The following is a 13,813-nucleotide window of genomic DNA, read 5'->3' on the forward strand; positions in this document are numbered from 1 at the left end:
TGGGTTTGTGACCTTTTGGTGACTTGAAGTTTTCGTTAAAGCTGAACGATGTTTCAGTGATTAAATGACGGACGGTGGAAGAAGAGCACGACGTTAAAAGGCCGACGGCGACGAGGACTCGGAGGTCACGCTGCCTGTTTGTGTGAAGCAGCCGGAGGGAAAAGCTTCGTCTCCGTCTGGAAACACTGGCTTCTTGTTGTGCTTCGGTTTTGCGGGTGAAGCAGCTGACTCTCTGAACTCTCGTCCATCAGCGCTCAGAGAGAGAGAGTTAAAACAAAGCTGTCTCTCTGTTAACTTTACTGTTTTCCTATAAAAACCTCTTTTCCACTGGATTGTTTTTAGACCTCAGCAGACTTTTAAAAAGGCTATTGACTCCTAATAGTAAAAACAGGCTTTAAACTGCTGTATGAGGAGATGAGTGGAGGAGGAGGAGGAGGAGGAGGAGGAGGAAGGGGAACAGTAGGAGGAGGAGGAGGAGGAAGAGGAAGAAGGGGAGCAGTAGGAGGAGGAGGAGGAGGTGGAGGAGGAAGGGGAAGGGGTCCTTTATTTATGGCACAATAAAGTGAAGGAGACGATGTGTTCATCACATGATACAGAAACACCATCAGAGGAAACTTGGTCGTCCCGTTTCCGTTTCGGCTGCCGAAGCTTTTTCAGGACATTTTGTCTTCAGCTGGAAAACTAGCGGAGAGTTTTACAGCAGCAGGTCGAGCAGCTGGTTTATGGTGTTCAGAGGTGTTCCTGAGCCCATGCAGTGATTTCCACCATATTAACGTAGTCCGTTTTGACACCAGAACACTGTTAAAGACAGAAAGTTGGAGGAACATCAGGGAGCTGAGTGAATGAAGTACTCCAGGTTATGATGAATTTAAGAGTTCAGGGTCAAAGGTCATATCAGCACAGTGTCCTCTTCAGGCCGCTGCTCATTGTGGATTTTATAATTAGATTTGAATATTGAGGCTCACATTTGAAGCATATTTCACTTGTTAACAGAATCTTTTCTGTTGTTTCTATCAAGACAGTTTTGTTTTTGTTTTATTTATTTCTACATTTGAAATATTAGTTGCTTTAAAGTTGAACTGTTTATTCTGATCGGTTGCCAAAGAGAGTTTTCACACCTTCGGGGTCGCAGTCTGTCGTCTTCAGGTGTTACAGCTCCCTGAATATGTGGAAATATAAATACATATAAATATACTTAAATAAAATCATAATTGCAATTTTAGTGTTCCAATTAATGAGCTCCTTGATTATCTGTCCAAGTGTCCTCTTGGACCTGCTGAGTGCCTCCGGCTGGGAATTAGTTTGGATGGCGTTTTTCACACAAACCTCCAACAGAAAGTCGGAGCCGTTAGAAGAATAAAAAAAACATGACGACAGCCGAATGTTTGACGAAAAAGTTTCATAATTTAGGAAACACGTCTGGTGTTTTGCTTTCATGGGAATAAGGACGAGTTGGAGGTGCAGCTTGATGATTTTATTTTACTCTGCAGCAACGAATGAGGGAAGTTCAGATTGTGTAATCAACTCGTCTCTACAGCGCCCCCTGCTGAGTGGACGCAGTTTGTTTCCATGTGAAATAAACTGCTCATGAACCAAAACTAAAATCTGAATCAAACAAACGTTTGACTCTCAGAGTTATTTGAAGACACAAATATGTGAAATCAGGAGTTTATCAGATGTTATCAGACGCTGCTTCATATTTTCTTTGTTCGGACACGTCGATCTTCCAGAGTCAAACTTTCTTCAGTGGAAAATTCCTCAAAATGAACGTGGACAGAAACTCTTTTGAAAGTATGACATCATAAAGTCTCCTTTCAAAATAGAACTGATTTGACTAAAACTAAGTGTTCATTTCCAACCATCGAGGCTCCGCCCCCTCTCCTCTCACCATCAAAACAAACTAACCCCAACAACAGGAAGTGAAAGGGATTGTGGGAAAGAAATGTGGTCTTGTGATGAAACGAGGAACATGTTCAATGAGTTTTCTCCACTTCCAGCCAGAAGAGACAGAACTTTGTTTTAGTTTAGTTTATTCTTTTCCAGGAAGCTCTAAGAAACATTTTGCACTTTCTTCTTGAATTTTACAAATTTTTTCTAATTTCTGCAATTTTACAAAAAACTAAACTCGACAAATTACATCAGTTTTTAAAATAATTAACATTTTTGATGACAACAATCAAGTAAAAAATCCTGAAGGCATTGATAATACGATTTTTAGAAGATTTGCTGTTATAATAAATATTTTTTGGTATGTCTTATTGGTTTTATGGAATTTATGGAAGTATGGAATTTATCTTATAGTTTAATGAAGATGAATAAAGTAAGAAAATGTGTGTTTATGGATTTAAGGATAAAAGTGTCTCCTTCAGTTGAATCCTTGAGTTCTTAGAAGTTTTTAGACATGAAAATAAAACCTGCTGCAGTGAGTTGGAAGTCTGAACTCTCCGGTGACAGCTGACTGTTGGTTCTGTGTGTGTGTGTGTGTGTGTGTGTGTGTGTGTGTGTGTGTGTGTGTGTGTGTGTGTGTGTGTGTGTGTGTGTGTGTGTGTGTGTGTGTGTGTGTGTGTGTGTGTGTGTGTGTGTGTGTGTGTGTGTGTGTGTGTGTGTGTGTTTACTGAAGCCCGTCTGTACACACACTGATTGCCTTGTTCTGTTTCTGAGAGCGGTCTGATATTTATGTTGGCTTTTCCATCCTCAATTCAGATGAAACCTGTTCAGACGTGTTTCCTCTTTCTCTGTCAACACGATGAAGACGAGCAGCTGCTTATCAGCTGATCACACACACACACACACACACACACACACACACACACACACACACACACACACACACACACACACACACACACACACACACACACACACACACACAGCAGCTCTCTCATTCTGCCCTTTTTTCTTGTCTATATATATATGACCTTTATTTAACCAGGTAAAATCAATTGAGAACCAATTCTCATTTACAATGCTGACCTGTCAGCACAGTCCACACAGTGACACAAACAGCACAGATACACTTGATGGTCGTCATCAAGTAATCATGAAATCAATCATTCATTTCTGTTGATAACGTCTTTTTTTTCTCTCCTCCTCCTCCTCCTCCTCCTCTCCTCCTCCTCCTCTCCCCCTCCTCTTCCTCAGGTGGAGGACGAAGCAGAACTTGGACTACTGCTTCCTGATGATGTACGCTCAGTCTAAAGGAACGTACTACGTCCAGGTAGTTTTTTTTTATTTTTTTTTATCAGGATTTAAGTAGACGTGTTAAGTCTTAATGTGTCAAACTTTGACACAATGCATGCTGGGAAAGCTGAAAAAAAAATTCTGTTGTTTACAAGTTTTAAATAAAAAACTGAACTTTTTGTGATTTAAAGCTGCTGAGACAGTCAGCTGGACACTTTTCATCCATTTTTTTTCTTCTTTCATATAAAAATCTGTTTTAATGCTTCAATGTCTGAATTTATTCAACTTGATAAATTAGTTAAATTTTGAATAATATTTTGTGTCCTTCTGCTCCTCCGCTGGCCGTCACTGGTCCTTCAGGTTAAATGAAGACGACATCTGTGACGTGTGTAATTCGCCTCATGTCATTATAAATCAGACGTGACCTCGGTGTCCTCCTTCAGTTTACAGCGTGTCCAACACACACACACACACACACACACACGCACACACACACACACGCACACACACCCACACGCACACACACACACACACACACCTCTCAGCACATAAATCACCTGAGTGAACCGTCAGACAGCCGCTGATGTCGCCGTAGCGACTGTAAAACAGCGGCGAGCACTCTGTGATGTAATACTGCTGCTGAGTGAGGCTCATGATGAAACTGTTGCATTGTGGGTAGACTGACGTGGCTGTTAATGGAGGCGTCTCCCTGTGGCTTCATCACAGAGGCTTTGTTCCCTTTATAGATGAAAATAAGAAGAATCAGACGGTGGACTTCTCACCTCCTCCTCCTCCCACAGTCTGTTTCTAAAAGAGTTCGTAGCTTCAGGTCTGTAAGATGGTTCTGATCCAGAAGTGTCTTCAGCTGCAATACCAGCGAGTGCCACTAGAGTATATATATTGTATATAATATATAATATATATAGATACATACTGTACTGTATATACTGTACTGTATATACTGTGCATTTTATATTTATATTTGATAGTTTTTACTGCTATTTTATTACATTTCTATTGTTCTATTATTATCTTATTGCTTCTGTATGCTGCTGTAGCGAAAAAATGTCCCCTTGGGGATTAATAAAGTAACTACCTAAACTAACCTAACCTAACCTAACCTAGAGGTCGGCTCCAAAAAGCCTCCGGCTCCATAGACTCCCATTCAACTTCTCTCATCAAATCCAAAGTGAATAAAATGTGTCCATCAGTTATCTCGGTGTTGTTAGCTAAAGTCACTCCTTCTTCTTAGTTTTCTGGAGGTCCATCTGAAAATAATCCCTCATTCATTAGAAAAGAAGATTCAAGAAGACCTGTTTTTGGGGGCGTGTCTGTTTGATTGACAGGCCTGTGGTGCAGTCAGGTTACAGCTGAAGGAATCCTAACCTCCTGTTTTGGTCAGCAGCTGGTCAACATCACTAAACTACCTGGTTAAGATGGTTTTGACAGTCAGATGGTAAATACTAATGACAACATTAATCATTTGTTTAGTTTGTTTACTTCAATAATAACAGTTGTGTCTCTGAACTCACATTCAGATCTAAAACACACCAAATTAATTAATAATCAAATCACATCAAAAATCACTTTTTATTGTCTGATTTTTATGTTTTGGTTTTCTAACCAGCAACAGTCAGACAGTAAAAACTGCCCAAATGTTTGAATATCATTTACATCATATTTAATTGAATATGAGCTGATTTATGAGTGTAATCAAACGGTGTTTTTTTTGCAGAGGCTTCTGGGTAATTAAACATGAAACATTTAATATGAACAGATAAAAACAGGAAGTCGAACGTCGACATGAGTTCTTCTTTGCAGCGCAGCGTGATCTGTGTTTTTCAGCCTTTATTTGTTTACAACTTGGAAAATAAATTTTCCACAATTATTTTTGAATTATTTATTTATTTATGAGACGATTCTCAGGCAACTTCTGCTTTAGTGATTTCTGAGGGAAAGATTTCCTCCAACAGTTTCAGTCACTCTGGATATAAAAGTACATTTCATGTCTGTTTGTTCTGATTTTTGTCGAACAACGCGCCTCCTTCACCTCCCTCTGCATCTTTGCCTCATGTCTCTCCTTTATTTCATCGCTTATTTCATACTTTCATCATCTTCTTAATCTGTCGAGTTCATTAAAGCGTCTGCAGCCGCTCGTATTTACCGACAGGGAAGACGGCTTTCAGCTTCGTTTTCTGATCTCAGTTTAACTTTCATCTTTTCGGTTTGTCTTCGGGAGGTCTCACTCTGACCAGAAAACCTGGCACCGTTCCTCCAACAGTTACTGTTTGAAGATCATAGCAGACATTTGAGATGCTCTGCTGTTACAGGAAGACAAAGAAACCTCTGTAATGTCCCTCTGTGTCTCCGTCTCTTCCAGTTGGAGGACGACATCGTGGCTCGTCCGAACTACTTCACCACCATGAAGAACTTTGCGCTGCAGCAGCCGTCGGAGGAGTGGATGATCCTGGAGTTCTCTCAGCTCGGCTTCATCGGTGAGTCTCCGCCGCTGGTATTTACAGCCACAACACCAACAGCTCCACTGATAATAACCATCATTATGATAACGAGCAGAGAGCTGAGGCTCCGGACGATGCGCGCAGAGAAGGAAGATATTGATTCGTTCAGCGACCTTCTCAGTCAGGCCGATCAGAGTCGGTGTGAAAACGTCTTCATGTTTGGTCTTTTATTTCTGCAGTTTGGGTGATTTATTGAACTATTTTGATTGATTCTGCACGATCGAACACTGAGAATCAGTCGCGCGAAGTCACTTTTGTGTTTGTCTTTAAGAAATACTATTTTTTTTATTTTTGCTTCATTTCTGCCTTAAAAATTTCCTCCGTTGCAACAAAACAGAAGTTAAGAGAAACTAGAAACGTCGTGATTTCACCGTGGACCTGAAGCTGGAGCAGAGAAACATCAGAACATGACCGCTTACAGCCAAGTGTTCCTGAGCCCGTGCAGTGATTTTCACCACACGTGTTGATTTGCATCTCAATCAGAGGAACGTCTGCAGGCTGTAATCAATAACCAGATATCTGTAGTTGTCCCGCGAGCAGAGCCTCAGTACGATTAAAAGATCATCAGACGGTTTCAGAACACGTCAGTTAATATCAGAAGATTAAAAGCGGTGAACACGGTTTGTTCCCGGAGGTCGAGGATGAACCCGGAGCGTCGTGGCAACGCCGTCGGGAGGTGTTGAGGTGTGCTGCCTCTGACAGGAGCTGAAACTGGAATCTGATTTCCCATCTTTCCGTCTGACGGTGAATTAAACCCACCGGAGCGTCGGCCCACATCTGATCTGCTTTCTAATTATTCTGTCGGGGCTAATCAGTGACTCGTGTCCTCCTGGATCCAATCAGCCGCCGCCGACATGTGGAAAGCCGGCGTTTACCCGCCTGGAACCGATCCAAAGTCAGCTCTCTCCTCAGGACCGTTTCCAGCTCCAACAGATGGAGGCTGGAGCGGCAGAAATCAGAGAGGTCAAAGGTCACGGCGGCTCGACATGCAGCTGGAAAACCAAAAAATAAATGTGAAAAAAGAGACATTTAAAAAAAGCTGTTTTTAATGAAACAACAAAATATTATTTTCTAAACAGAAGTGTAAAATGAATGAAGGTGAATAAATTGGTGATTCTTTGATGTTTCAGTAGTTTAATGGCTGCAGAAAGTTTCTTAAACTTCCTTTATGAAGCAGAAATGTGAGTGTGTGTGTGTGTGTGTGTGTGTGTGTGTGTGTGTGTGTGTGTGTGTGTGTGTGTGTGTGTGTGTGTGTGTGTGTGTGTGTGTGTGTGTGTGTGTGTGTGTGTGTGTGTGTGTGTGTGTGTGTGTGTGTGTGTGTGTGTGTGTGTGTGTGTGTGTGTGTGTGTGTGTGTGTGTGTGTGAGTGAGTGTGTGTGTGTGTGTGTGTGTGTGTGTGTGTGTGTGTGTGTGTGTGTGTGTGTGTGTGTGTGTGTGTGTGTGTGTGTGTGTGTGTGTGTGTGTGTGTGTGTGTGTGTGTGTGTGTGTGTGTGTGTGTGTGTGTGTGTGTGTGTGTGTGTGTGTGTGTGTGTGTGTGTGTGTGTGTGTGTGTGTGTGTGTGTGTGTGTGTGTGTGTGTGTGTGTGTGTGTGTGTGTGTGTGTGTGTGTGTGTGTGTGTGTGTGTGTGTGTGTGTGAGTGAGTGAGTGAGTGTGTGTGTGTGTCTGTCAGGGTGTAAGAGATAAACTTATCATGTGTGTTTTTAACATCTGACATCCTCTGTGAGGAAAGTGTTCAGGAAGTCAGCTGCGTAAAATAAACTGTATTAATCTTTAATTAATTACACTTTAAACACAACTGAAATCTGAGATTAATTTGAAAGATAAATTATATCTCTATCATAATTTTTCATCGGTTTCCTATCCGGTCTTTTTGTACGTAACTTTTTGTCGTCATTTTGTGCCTCTTTGCAACTGTTTTAATGAAGTTGACATCTGACTGGTCGTGTCGCTCTTTGTCTTTTGTGTGTCTGGAAGTTTCTATATTTGATTCCCACTTCTCTTTTTTTTAAGTCAGTTTTGGTCTTTTCGTCGCTACTTTGAGAATTAATTTTGTTCTTTTGATGAGTTTTTCCAACAGTAAACGTTCACAGAGGCTCTGAGATGGAAACGCTTCAGTTTCAGTGAAAGTCCATCAGATTTAGTTTCTGTTCTGCAACTCGGTCTGTTAATTCCCGTTTCATGAAAACGACTCAGCGGTTTTAAACGCTGATGTTTCGGTCCGGAGATCGGAAGCCGTCTGCGCTCCGTCTCTCCCTCGCCACCTCGTCTCTGCTCGCGGCGTCGCTTCCTCCATCAAAAGAAATTAAACATTTTAAGTGTGAATTATTGATTAGGCTAACTGCAGGGGGGAAAACAATCAATTATGTCATTATGTGTGTTATGAAAGCCGGAGGGACGCAGACCAAACCAAACACATTTATTTTCATCGGCTGAATTGGATCTTTTGATAAAGTTGTTCTCTGAAGAACCGTTTGTTAGAACCCGGTCCGGTTCCTGCGTGTCGGTCCGGTACCGGGACGTCGGATGAGGATCATGAAACTGTTGCTGAGTGTGTCGCGCTCGGCCTTCATCGCTGAGTCTTTGTTCTCCGAGAGGAGAGAAACCGTGTCGGACAGCCGGAAATGGTCCGACATCATCGAGACGATGAACATCAGACCGATTGAACATAATGAAGGAAATAGGAACAAAACAAGGACGGAAAATAAGAAGATAAAACCAGGGAAATCAGGAGGATAATTAAATTAATGCAGCACTATCAGAAAATGATAACAATAGAACACAGAATTTATTTGTTTTTGTTCTTCAGATGTCCAAAATAAAATGCAGGTATTTAATATCCGCAGCTACTTTCTCGATATCACCAGACAGGAAACCGTGTCAGTGTCACATTTTGCCTCATTTCTAAGTGTGAACAAGACGAATGTTTGACCGGAGTGGAAGAAGGAAGTCATGTGATGAAATAGGGGAGGAGCTTAACATAAAATGACTTATTTGAAGCCAAATTCTGATCTTCTCTTCACCCAAAACTTGTCCCTGAGCTCACCTGAGACACACAGTGAAGCTGTTTCTATGGTAACAGGTTTACATCCAATAATCAGTAATGTGTATTTCCATCCGCTTTGGGTAAATCATCTGAAGTGTTACAGTCCGATTCCTGCAAATGTTTCACAATAAAAGCCTCGTCAAAAAATGTAAAGTTTCTGTCTACTGAGGGCTTTTATTTTTTAAGCAGATAGAGGAAGTGTTTCGTTTGTATTAACTAACGTTGTACTGCAGTGGGTTTAACAGGGCAAACGGGAGCGGATCAAAAAGAACTGCAAACATTTTATTTGGAAAATAATCTATTAGCTCTACGACACCTGTAACCTTCACGTTCTCTCCGGTGAAACGTGACAATGACACGCTGAACTGCAGCGAGCTGACGGCTGTCCCTCGCTCTGATACCAACGTAAAATATTTTTTGCGTAAACAGATAAATAGCAACTGGATTTACAAAGACACTTTATTTAAACGGCATCAATTTAACTTTCTACAAATAAAACGGAAAGACGAGCTGCCGTTTGTGAATTAAAACTGAAGCGTGACGCCGGAAAAATAACTTAATTCTGCAGCGTCCTCTGGCTGCCGTGACCTTTGACCTCCTGTCAGGCTGCTAACAGCAAAAAACTGAAGCTGTTTTAAATTCTTAAGATGAAAATGTGTGAAATTACGCACACACTTTTTATTCTGAAAAAAAACAATGTTATCATTTTATTTAGTCTGTTTTATTTCTGTGTAAAAAATTAAAATTTGCAGGAATAACCGATAAAAATCTATGAATAACAGGAAATAATGATGATAATCTGCAGCTGAGTGACATTTAAGATACTTTTTAAGTAAAAAAACTAAAATTTACTGTTTTTATTCCAAAGTTGAATCCAGATTTTTTTTTTTACTTTCAGCAGTTTGATTGATTTGTCCTTCATGAAGAGTTTCAATCGATCGACACGACTTTTCACTCGACCTCTGAACAAATCTGTTTGACTCGTCGTGGAGACTCTTTCTGCCGGCCGCTCTGTTTGGAATTGGATTTGATAGAGAGATGATGAAGAGAGGAGGAGGAGGGAGGATGAAGGAGGTGAATACAGATGGAGGATCCCAGCAGGAGTCTCCTCTCTGAGCTGATGCTCATTTCACACCTGGATGTTTATTCTCTCCTCCTCTTCCTCCTTCTCCTCCTCCTCCTCCTCCTCCTGCCAGACCTCCCTCTGGTCCTCGGCTCTGACCTCACGAATCCTCCCCGACCTGCGAGCAGCGGCTGCTGTAATAGATTCATCAGGGTGAAGCTGACTCACTGAATTAAATCAGCTGCAGGGCTGCTCTCTAATTCACATCCTCAGATTTGGGTTTTTCTGTTTGCTAAGTTTAGCTCCGGCCTCGCTCACGTCTGCAGGGTTTTGTTTTTTTATATTCCGTTGCCTCGTCGAACATCCGGCTCTCTGGAGGCTCACATGTCTGAACAGATCAGGGAGGAGGAGGAGTAGGAGGAGGAAGAGGATGAAGAGGAGGAGGAGGAGGAGGAGGGCGCTGAGCTGTCTGCTGGCCTTTTAATTCGCCCTCGTCATAGTTTCAGTCCGGTGAAACGGTTCAGTTTCTGACCTTTAATTCCCCGAGATGGTTCCTTCAGCTTGGAAACAAGCAGACCGAACGCAAAGAGATGAAGTTAGACGAGTTATTTCAGGCATCTGGGAGGAAACGTTCACTTCGAGGTCCCACAATTAGACTGAAGAAACATAAAAACTAAAACTCCCATGGTGCATTTCATTCACAGATGTTGTAGTTTTACAGACTGTTTATAAAAATGTATTTTCAGTCTCCAGGTCTGAAAAGTAAAGCCGTTGCAGAACGTGTCTTAAATTGCAATACCACTGAGGGCCACTAGGGGCTGGCTCCAAAAAGCCTTTTAAACATAGCTATGTTTGGGGGTGGAGTATAAGTAGGCGGGGCATAATTTCTCAGATCTGCCCCTCGTTCCTCCCCAGCTTGTCCAAATATGGTAACTTTTGGATTTTGGAGTGTGAAACATGACTCAGCATTAATTAGAAATACTAGAATCACCTCCCCTAACCACTCAAGTTGTAGTTTGCATGCAGTTCATAGAGATGCATGTTTTCTCAAGGGGTTACTTAGTGGGAAATAAATGTGAACTCCTATTGACCTTGACCTTTGACCTTTGACCACCAAAATCTCATCAGTACATCGTTGAGTTAAATCGAACATTTGTTGACAAATTTGAAGAAATTCCCGCCAGACGTTCCCGAAATATCGCATTCACGAGCACAGGCCAATGTCATGGGACAGTGACCTTTGACCTTTGACCACCTAAATCTCATCAGCTCCTCGTTGGTACCACGTGAATGGTTGTGCCAAGTTTAAAGAAATTCCATCAAATCATTCTTGAGATATCGCGTTCGCGAAAATGCTACAGACGGATGAGAGGGACTTGAGGTCATGCTGACCTTGAACTTTGACCTTTTACCACCAAACTCCAATCAGTTCGTCCTTGAGGCCGAGTGAACGTTTATGTCACATTTGAAGAAATTCCACCAAGGCGTTGCTGAGACATCATGTTCACGTGAGTTTGGAGAGTTGAGGTCGCAGTGGGCTTGACCTTTGACCTTTAACCTTTGCCCCTTAAATTCCAATCAGTTTGTCCTTGGTATCAAGTGAATGTTTTTGCCAAGTTTGAAAAAATTCCCTTCAGGGGTTCTTGAGATATCGCAGTCAAAAAACTAAACACAGAACCAGCAGGAAAGCAGAACTAAAAAATAACTCAGTTCAATCTTGTTCTCTGACCTTTGACCTTTGACCTCCTCAGTGCTGCCTGTAGCTCAGAGGATCACAGAGTCGTTTGTAGTCCTGTGTTTGTCCCGTCTCTCTGGATTTGAACCAGCAGCCTGCCACTAATTAGTGCGCGTCCTTTTTCACCTGAATTCACCTGAACTCACCTGAATTCACCTGAACTCACCTGAACTCACCTGAATTCACCTGAACTCACCTGAGCTCACCTGAACTCACCTTAGCTCACCTGAGCTCACCTGAATTCACCTGAACTCACCTGAGCTCACCTGAGGAAGATGCAGTAACGGCGCTCCTCTCCCTGCAGGGAAGATGTTCAAGTCTCTGGACCTGTCGCTCATCGTGGAGTTCATGCTGATGTTCTACAAGGACAAACCCATCGACTGGCTGCTCGACCACATCATGTGGGTCAAAGTGTGCAACCCGGAGAAGGACGCGGTGAGCGAGCTCTTCTTCTGCTGGAGGAACTCCCGCTGGAGGACCAACATTTTCTATTTTCTGTTTACGTGTCAGTGATTGTTTTGTGTCTGTCTCCATCAGAAACACTGCGACCGGCAGAAGGCCAACCTGAGGATTCGCTTCAAGCCGTCGCTCTTCCAGCACGTCGGCACCCACTCCTCTCTGGCAGGAAAGATCCAGAAACTCAAGGTCAGGAAGGAGCCTCGCTTTTCAGCAGCTGCATTTCTCAAAATAATCCTATTTAAATCAAAGCCGATAAATAAACTTCATCCTGAATTCCAATCTTTAGAAACTAATCACATTAACTCCGCCCTCTTTTGATAGTTTGTACATTTAGTCCCTCCGTGTTCTGCTTTTGATCTTGAAAACATCTTGAGCTGCAGCCCGGTTTTTTTGTCGGTTGTCCGTCAGAGTGAAATCGTGGAGTTTAGTGAGTTTGAACGAGCTTCGGTCCAACTTCGTCTCTGCAGAGATGAAGATTGAAAGCCTCAGCGGTCGGCGGCGGCTCCGGCTGCTGCCAGCAGCTCACAGTCTTAATGCCTCTGATTACTGTGTTAAGAGCGATGGACATTAGCCCCGCTGACTCCTGCTGCAATCTGCTCTAATCAATTGGATATTGATCGGGCTGTCCAGGACCAGCGCGGCTCCTCCCGCTGCAGATTGAAGCTCAGAGGCCGGCCGGCACATTGCCCTCACTGCCGCTTCAGAGAGAAAATCAGCCTGAAAGTTTAAAAAAAAAGAAAAAGTTAGGTTGAAAGAATCAGAGTGGACGTTTGATTTATTCATCTGTAGAGACTCTTAATTAAGAAAGAGAGTCAGGAGAGAGGAGTGAAAATAACATTGTCAGTTAAAGACATTAAAATGTCCTTATAATTGCTGCTCAATGGTCAACAAAGAGCATCTCAGATGGTTTGAACCTTTCACAATAAAAGCAAAGATTTAAAGCCCGGCTTTGTTAGAGAGAGTCGAGCTACAGCCTGCAGTTTGTTAGCTTAGCTTAGCATAAAGAGAGATAACTGAGGCCGGACTCTGAGCGCTGAGTGACTGTTTGAAGATATCCGAGCAGAGAAGTGTGTGTGAAGTGCATCAGAGCGCCACTAAACATGAAGTCATGCGTCTGTTGCTCGGTCGAGTGTTTCAGAGCGGATGAGTCATCGGCCGGCGATGATACCAGCGCTGCGTGTTACTTCCTGCTCGGTGCACGGCCGTGTCATCGTGCTGTTTGTGATGAAGCTCCTTCACGGCTCGTTTTTTCAGGATAAGGACTTCGGGAAACAGACGCTGCACAAAGGTCACGCCAACCCGCTGGCAGAGGTGACGACCAGCCTGAAGACGTACCAGCACTTCACCCTGGAGAAGGCCTACCTGGGTGAGGACTTCTTCTGGGCCTTCACGCCGGTGGCGGGAGACTTCATACGGATACGCTTCTTCACGCCGGTCCGCATCGAGAGGTCGGTACCGACGGAGGGGAACTGAACCGTCGAGGGGAGATCAGGTTTTTTTGGGGGCGGATTTACGTTGTTTTCTGTTTTCTTCCATCAGGTTCTTCTTTCGGAGCGGAAACATAGAACATCCAGGAGACAAACTCTTCAACACGTCGGTGGAGGTTCTGCCTTTCGACGTGAGTCTCCAGATCCAGAACCGGTCCAGTTTCTGAACCGTTTCCCATCGTAAAGCTTCAAATCCACCTTAAGTTTCAAAAACATCGTCAGCGCCTGGCGATCGTCCGCCTCCACAAACTTCTGAAGTTGTTGTTTACATGCAGTTCATTTATGTTTGTGCCATGTTTGAGATATTGTGGGCAACAGATGTGAACTC

General features: G+C 43.0%; 1 protein-coding gene across 3 annotated transcripts in view; it reads left to right on the top strand.

The window, feature by feature from the left end:
* The window catches only part of mgat4b (alpha-1,3-mannosyl-glycoprotein 4-beta-N-acetylglucosaminyltransferase B), a 65,505-nt gene that overhangs the window by 45,291 nt on the left and 6,401 nt on the right, over positions 1 to 13,813 (top strand). For all 3 annotated transcript variants that reach the window (XM_069719526.1, XM_069719528.1, XM_069719527.1), the window contains exons 7-12: positions 3,142 to 3,217; positions 5,561 to 5,675; positions 11,844 to 11,974; positions 12,077 to 12,184; positions 13,253 to 13,446; positions 13,538 to 13,616. In XM_069719526.1, coding sequence (XP_069575627.1) covers positions 3,142 to 3,217; positions 5,561 to 5,675; positions 11,844 to 11,974; positions 12,077 to 12,184; positions 13,253 to 13,446; positions 13,538 to 13,616 — 703 coding nt within the window. The remainder of the gene's footprint in view (positions 1 to 3,141; positions 3,218 to 5,560; positions 5,676 to 11,843; positions 11,975 to 12,076; positions 12,185 to 13,252; positions 13,447 to 13,537; positions 13,617 to 13,813) is intronic.

Source organism: Brachyistius frenatus, unplaced genomic scaffold, assembly GCF_029030835.1.
Source record: "Brachyistius frenatus isolate BFR_SWC_R1_liver_20210118 unplaced genomic scaffold, ASM2903083v1 Contig_216, whole genome shotgun sequence".
NCBI classification, from domain to species: Eukaryota; Metazoa; Chordata; class Actinopteri; family Embiotocidae; genus Brachyistius; species Brachyistius frenatus.